This window comes from Sesamum indicum, linkage group LG5 (assembly GCF_026168435.1).
Source record: "Sesamum indicum cultivar Baizhima isolate 11 linkage group LG5, ASM2616843v1, whole genome shotgun sequence".
Taxonomy (NCBI): Eukaryota; Viridiplantae; Streptophyta; class Magnoliopsida; order Lamiales; family Pedaliaceae; genus Sesamum; species Sesamum indicum.
In genome coordinates, this window is record NC_142661.1 from 1542279 (window position 1) to 1550200 (window position 7922).

At 33.7% G+C, this 7922-nt stretch overlaps 1 protein-coding gene across 1 annotated transcript; it reads left to right on the forward strand.

Annotated features, from left to right (window-relative positions):
* Positions 1-1443: 1443 nt before the first annotated feature.
* Positions 1444-4875, forward strand: LOC105162852 (xyloglucan endotransglucosylase protein 7). The gene is made up of 5 exons (XM_011081006.3): positions 1444-1597; positions 1685-1767; positions 2082-2310; positions 2449-2642; positions 4289-4875. Exons 1-5 carry the CDS (start codon positions 1508-1510, stop codon positions 4683-4685), a joined length of 993 nt encoding a protein of 330 aa, XP_011079308.1. The 5' UTR covers positions 1444-1507; the 3' UTR covers positions 4686-4875.
* The last annotated feature ends 3047 nt before the right edge of the window (positions 4876-7922 follow it).

Sequence of the window (7922 nt, forward strand, 5' to 3'; positions counted from 1 at the left end):
CCATAAACCAACTGTGAGAAGCTCCAGGAATTTTGTACACAAGCAGGTCGGATTGTCTTAACTATATATGTATCTGTTTGTCCGGCATGTCGATCTAATTCTATGTTTAGGACTGTTAATGTTTTAGGCAGCTGGTGATCTTTATATTGTCAGCCTAAAGACTCCAGTCGAAGTTAATTTGTTTCTATTATAGTTTTAGTTACTATTGGCAAAATTTGTAGTGTGAATGGACTGAAATGATAGTTGATGGTTGGATTTTTTGAAGAAAAAATAACGATATATAGCTTCATGCCCATACACTAAGTACCCAAAAAAACAAAAATTCAAATCTCTCTCTCTCTCTCTCTATATATATATACATATATATTGAATTTTTTTTTAAAATTTGACATAATTATAAATATTTTCTCGTTGTTTGGGAAATTGTCAGTGCCCATGAGTTTTAACGTCCCTTCAACAACTAGTCTAGTTCATTAATTTTTGTTAAGTTTTCATGTATTCTTTGTAATGAATTGGGCAAAATGTCGTGGATTGTGAAATAATTTAATTTATTTCTTAAAATTTTCAAAAACTTTTTGATGGACTAGAAAGGCAACAAGAAATAATGACATAGTTTGCTTTTTCTTACAATTTTTCAAAATTTAAAAAAAAAAAAACAAGGGCAACGTGCATGGACATTTCTAGGTCTACGTTGAAGATTACATAATTTTAATTTATCAAATATGAGGGGTATGTATTTGTAATTTTTCAAAAATAACGGGGTATATATATGTAATTATGTTGATTTTGATTAGAATCTAGGTTGCTTAACAAGTAGTCCTAATCGGGTATTTGAAAAATTGAGAAGAAAAAAGATCGTACGCTTGTTGGGTAGCCCTAAAAAAAATGTTCTTCCATGATTAAGTTGGTTCAAGAGATCGAGAGATCAGAATTAAACCTTGTAAGCTAGTGTAAAAAGGTAATAATTGACGTACCATTACCCGAAATGGTTGGGAGTATTTATAGGACAAAATATCCGTACTTATACAGGTCCACGTGTTATTGTCCTAAACGTTGTAGTACAAAGTCATCGAACGACTTTGGTTCTGGTTCCCAAGTGGGATTAAGTTGGTGTGCGATTTGACCCGTGTGGAAAAAACACGCAAATCCTTAAACCTAAAGCTCATCGTAAATTATCCTTATTATTATATAAAGTACTCGTAATAATAGCATATAACAACACCAATTTATATAATATATATACACTATTAGAGATATTAGTAACACCTAATATAGGTAAGAATACTTAGAGAAATAATAGCAAGAGATCCAACCACAAATATCCAAGACTTATGGACGACCATCGCTTTGTGACTGAGAAAAGGAAGGACTGATAATTAGAAACACGAAACATGAAAAGGAGTAGTGATAAGTGGTACATACGTACTAGAAACATGTTGATGATCATTGAAATTAAGACAATGCTGCACAATTCCTTCTGTTGTGTTCCCAGAATCAATCAATCGTTATGCCACCCAGGAGTTCCCACCAACCTCGTGCCGGGACTTACATCCCCTACATGGCCTTCATCATCTTTTCAGCCATCTTTGTCTTCAGGGTACAATATTTTCTGTGACATCTAATGTTATTACATACGTGCTCGAATCATGTTACTCAAGTTTTAATTTGTCTTAATACATTGCAGTTGGACGTCTTTGTTACCCAAACAATCTCTACGGCTCGACGTAACCAAGAACTCAAATATGAAATCACAACGCAGGAGCCCAGGTAATTAACTAACCTTTTTTGTTTGTGCATTTGTAAGGTATTTGTCATAACATTGTACTTCAAAGAATATATACATAGAATTTATATAAGACAAGTTATTCATCATAAAAATATTTGTCCAGATCAGATTTGGACAGATCAAACTAAATCAATCACATATTGCAGTTGTCTGTCTTAGGACAATATATATGCATGCTTAAACGAAACACCGACTTAAAATAGATGAATGTAGCTGAAATTTTGTTATGTTGAAGTATCTGGTGAGTGTAATTGGCTGACATTTGTCCTGTCGACGATGAAACAAAATTGATCAGTCCACCTACCGTTATCAAGAACGAAAACGCCACTTTCTACAAGCATGTCCTCGTCACGTGGGGTGAATTCCACACTGAGATACTCAACGACGGGGAGCTCCTCAAGCTTACGCTCGACAAACATTCTGGCTCCGGCTTCCAGTCCAGGAAACAATTACTCTTCGGAAAGATTGACATGCAAATCAAGCTTATCCCTGGAGACTCTGCAGGCACTGTCACAACTTATTATGTAAGATTCATGACATACTCCGACTAGTCAGACTAGGAATTTAAACAATTACAGAAATACTTAGGACTAATATGTCAGATGGAGAAGCAGTCAATCTAGTATTATTCTTAATGTTTTGACGTAATGATCATGTCTCAGTTTTCATCACTAGGCGACCACCATGATGAGATAGACTTTGAGTTCCTGGGAAATTCCACTGGTAATCCTTACACCCTTCACACAAACGTGTTCAGCCAGGGCAAGGGTGACAGAGAACAGCAGTTCTTCCTATGGTTTGATCCCACTGCAGATTTCCACACATATACCATTCTCTGGAATCCCAAAACCATCATGTAAGTATTCGTAAGCTGCGGATTAAATACATACACAAACCGTGAGGCACTGTAAGAAAATGACCCAATAGTTATGAAAAAAAATCAGCATCGAGCTTCAGCAAGTAAAGTTTTCGTTCCTAATAGTCTATATTGTTTAACACGAGAAATTCTTATTAAAAAATTTAGCAATGAGAATCTTACTTGCTAATTAGCTATTTCAACATCAAATTTTTTCATAATAATTAATCAACTATTTTCTTGTAAGTCTCAACCTGTTTCAGAACATATTCTTGATTTCGTAAAATTGCATTGATAGTCTTGCAGTCGTATTTTACATATAAATTCTCGCAATCCGTCTGAATTTTAGGACAGAAATTGTAATATGTTTTAACTGCAAGGATTGAAATATAAATCTTGGTGATTTCGACGTATTTGTTGCTTTAATTTCAATTTTTTCCTAGAATCCATTTACTATATAGTTAAATCCATAAGTTATCTAGATCAATTACATAGATAAACCTTGAGGCCTAAGCTTTTTGCAAGAAAGAAAAAAACAAGAAAACATCTTGATTTTATGAAATTATATTAATATTCTTATGCTCATATTAATTTTATATTTGGACTAAATACAATTTTGATCAAAAAAATTATAAAGAGTCTACTTTTGATCCTATCAGATTTTGAATTTGTAATCGAAATTTTTAATTTATAATATTAGCATACTTAGTCTAAATATCCCAAAAAATGTTAAATTTTTGTAGAGAATTAACACATACTTGTTACGACACCGTTTTAATATGCTAAGTTTTAATTTTCAGTTAATTTTTTTAGTATGATATTTTTGTTCCAGTGAACAAATATATATTTATATTTATATATATTAATTACAATTTTCAATTGCAAATTCGAAATTGTATAAGAAAAAAATGTTACTCCTAATTGTATAAGAAAAAAATTATACAATTTTTTTTTATATTTTTAAAAATATTATAAAAAAATATTTAATTTAATAATGCTCCCACTTAGTAATATAATTGTTCATTCATATACAATAATTAAACTTGCATGATTGTAAAAAATAGTTAATTTATTAATTAATCAAATAATACTATGTGAAAGAAATAATATAATTAGATGATATAGCACATAAAGTATTTAAAACATGAAATATGTGAAAGTGTAAATTTAATTATTGTTGAAATTTAAATTATTTGAAAATTCATACATCAACTTTAAATATACAATTTTAAAAATAAATTGAAAACGGTGAAGTTGAATTAAAATTATTATAATAAGGATAAAGTAGTAAAAAATAAAGTTGAATTTATTTACAAAAAAGCCAAAGCAGCTCAAAGCATCTCCCAAGGTGCTTCTAGTTTTTTGCCAAAAAATACTTTTTTTTTTAGCCATTTTAAAAGCAGAGGCAGATATTCCAAACACTTCAAAAGTATTTTTTTGACGCCAGAAGCTGTAAAACTCTTTTTTGAAGCACTTACAAACACTCCCTAAGAATTCCACAAAATAGGGGCCAAAAGTGTTGACTCCCTGTTTTATGGAACTAAAATAGTAACTTTACCTATTCCTGAAGTTACTTTTCGTCTACTCGTCAAAGTAGTAAAGTCAAATCAAACAAAAATATAAACATTGTTTCTCTTGGTTTCCAGCTTCTACGTGGACAACATACCAATACGGGAGTTCAAGAACCTGGAAAGAATAGGGGTGCCGTACCCCAAAGACCAGGCCATGAGAGTACACTCAAGTCTGTGGAACGCTGACGACTGGGCCACGCAGCACGGTCTGGTCAAGACCAACTGGACCTTAGCCCCATTCAATGCTTGGTACAGAAATTTCTCCATGGATGGCTGCATTTGGTCTCCGGAAACAAGAGCCTCTGCTTGTACTGACGCTGATTTCTCGACCAGACGTGTGCTGAAAATGGAGCTGGACAGGAGGAGCCGAGCGAGGATGAAGAGGCTGCAGAAGAAACACATGGTGTATGATTATTGCAAGGATAAGTGGAGGTTCCCTAAGGGCCCTGGCCGTGAATGCAGGATGAACTAGTATGAGGTTATGAGTGGTTGTTGTGTTTTGAGTTTTAGTTTAGGGCTTAAGGTTATTTGGAGGGGTTGCCAAGAATTAGGTTAGGTTTGTTTGATTAGTGATCATAGTTTAAAATCTGTTCGGATCTTTATTGTAAAATAGTGTTACGTCCGGTTTTCTCTTACTTAAAAATAAATGGGGCATATGTCTAGATTCATGCTACTTATGCGTTTGGAAAGAATTTTGTACCTATAATGTGTATATGGGTTTATTGTGATTTTGGTCATGTATCTATAAGGGGTTCGCAATTTTGGTCCTATAACTTTCAAATGTTCGTGATTTTGGTCCTTCAGGCCATTTTATGATCATTTTGCCCTTCTATCTAAAAGTTAACCATAGTCTACTACATGCTCCAAATTAGGCCCAACATGCTTATCAAATAAATTAAATCCTCATAAATTCGTACTTTTTTACAACCGCCTTGTTTTCGAGTATTCCAAGTCCTCGATTTTATGGACTTTCTCCAACCACACTATCACAACAGATGGTTCACATTTACTTGGCTCCTTCAGCAACAAACTACACAACCCTATTCCGTTTCCTACCTTAGGGTGTAGAAGACACTCCAATATAGGACTTGATAGAATTTTGGACAATAAACCCAACAGAAGCCTTAATTTTATTGAAGAGACATATGAAATAGATATTATTTTTCCATTGGAGGAGACAATTTCTTCCCACTTGCATTTTGAACTTTTGTTTCTTTCAAAAAGGGTCAAATCATGTATCTTGCGAGATCCTTTATAAAGATTTTTTTGCAAAATTAACAACTCCATAAAAGCTCCAAGTGCTTCTTATCTTTGAGTATAGCTAAAAAATTGCGGATTTTCTCCACAGTATGACTATGCAGCTCAATACCTGTTTCGTCAATAAGAATTCCTAAAATTTCAATTTTATTGACTGTGATAGTAGCCTTCTTCTCAAAAAGCACTAATCCTTCTCTATGACATGTATCAAAAAATATTTCAAGATGTTTAATATGATCTTTCATATTTTTAGATGCAATTAATATGTCGTCAATGTAGACAAACATAAACTCAAAATAATCTTTAAAAAAAATTATTCATTTTCTTTTGAAATATCTGGGGTGCATTTGCTAATCCCGTTGGTAGCATATTCTAGATATATTATCCATGTGGTGTGGAGAGTACACTAAATATTTTTGATTCACTCTCCATCTTGATCTGATAAAAATCAAATTTGCAATTAAATTTAGAACACACTTTTGCACTTTTAATGCAGTCAATTAAGTGCTCTCTACTCGTAATGTAATAACTATCAAATTCTAATATTCTATTAATCCCTTAATAGTTAATTATCAACCGAGTTTGGCTCTTTTTATCTTCATGATTTCTTAAAGAAAACCAGGACAGCTATAAGTAGATATTTTAGACTCGATGAGTCAAAGGTTGATTTGCTCTTTGATAATCATCTACGTATCCTTCTTGTCCTCCATGTTCATCTGGGTAGGCTTGTATTGAACGTACTCATACTTGCATTCTTCTTTAACTTTCAAATTAGTCTCGGTCTTGTTCCTATCCTACCATACCAGAGGGTTTTCATTGAAGTTCCTCTGAATAAGTCTCTTAACATTCCCAAGAGATAGCTTGCTTTCTTGTTTGAGGTTCTTAATATCTTCCTCAAATTTCTCGTAGAAGCTATCACTATCGATGAGTGTCTATTCTTTGAAGACAAAAGACCTTTACCAAATTTTTTCTTATCCTATATTTTTTATGAGTTAATCTGGTATCGAAATCACCACGCTTGTTGTGAAAATTTATAGGCATTATTTTGTTAAATATCTTTTCTCTTTGCAAAACTTGTATTTCACTACCACAGTTAGTAGTATAGAATAACAGATTCATCTAATTATCCTGCATATATCTTGTAAATGTTTGAATAAAATTATTACTTAGCAAGATATCAACACCTGTATCATGAAAGTTGAGAGTAGGGGTTTTCACCCTATAGCAAGGTGTCCCAAACGCTACTACAATCATGACTTTCACCTCTCTTATACCCTTATTAAGTATTCGTCCTCTATACGGTGTCAAAAAGTATTTGGCAATACTGTATTCTTTGTCGCATAAATAATAATTTCCTAGTACACAATTCAAATATGGATAATAAGTAACACAGAGATAAATTAGCTTCCAAACTTATAAACTGCGTTTGAAATATTGAGAACTTGGCATTTGCAACCCGTTTGGTCATTGGATTGCATAGTGAAGGACATGGCTGTCGGTTGCACTACCTTCCCACCTTGTTAGTATATATATGAATTCTATATTTAGATTGCACACACCAAAGAGGTTTACAACAACCTGACCCTTTCTATTACGGTAATGGCCTTTTTCGTGCTCAGGAACACTGGCGTCAATGAAGGTACCATCCAAAGCATCCAAACAACCACGAAAAGTTTATATAAGGAAAGTGTAAAAAAGGACTAGCTAGTTCAATGTAGTAGTGATGTGTTGAGACATAAAATTGAGTAATCTATTGTTAAAAAGCAACTCGTTCTAAAATTACCTTGAACCATCTCCAACGTGGGTCAACATATTCTTCAATAATTGGTGTCGGTCTTGCCAGCAGAACAGTGTAGAGCTTAATGATGGCATTAAGCACTACATTAAAGTGCTTGCTAATGGTGCATCCTGAACGTATGAAGTCGTGTTTAATCATAGAATTCGTCTTGTGGTGGAAACTACATTGAGGAATATGGCCACTACTTGTTCGGAGACTAACAAATGCTTCTTTGCAGAAACACCTCCAGAGTGTTGAAGTAGGCAACATAATCTTCCAAAGGCATTACAATCCATGTGAAGTTTTTGAAGGCAAGGCTCATTGTTAACCGACACTAACCTATGTAGGTGCCTAATCTGGTTAGGTATTCTAGTGTTAAGGGTGTAGTGGCGCCCCCTCAAGCGACGCACGACGAGGCTTTTAAAGTTAAGATAACGAATGACGGAAATGAATAAAGTGAGTGCGACTGCAACTTCAGCAGAACCTGCTACAACGCTATCACAACTAATGTAATTTTTTTGCCTTGACCTCATCCTAATGGACAAGCACATAACCACCTCAAAATAACGTTTGTATAACGATGGCAACAGTCCACATATTAAACCTGAAAGCTCCTAAGTAGAAAAATTGAAAAAAGGAAAAGGAATCAGCAAAATGCTACACACTTACCTAACC

Coding starts and splice junctions, on each gene's coding strand:
- LOC105162852 (XM_011081006.3), top strand. CDS start 1,508: ATGCCACCCAGGAGTTCCCACCAACCTCGTGCCGGGACTTACATCCCC. Junction 1,768..2,081: donor ATCACAACGCAGGAGCCCAG/GTAATTAACTAA, acceptor AAAATTGATCAG/TCCACCTACCGTTATCAAGA. Junction 2,643..4,288: donor TGGAATCCCAAAACCATCAT/GTAAGTATTCGT, acceptor CTTGGTTTCCAG/CTTCTACGTGGACAACATAC.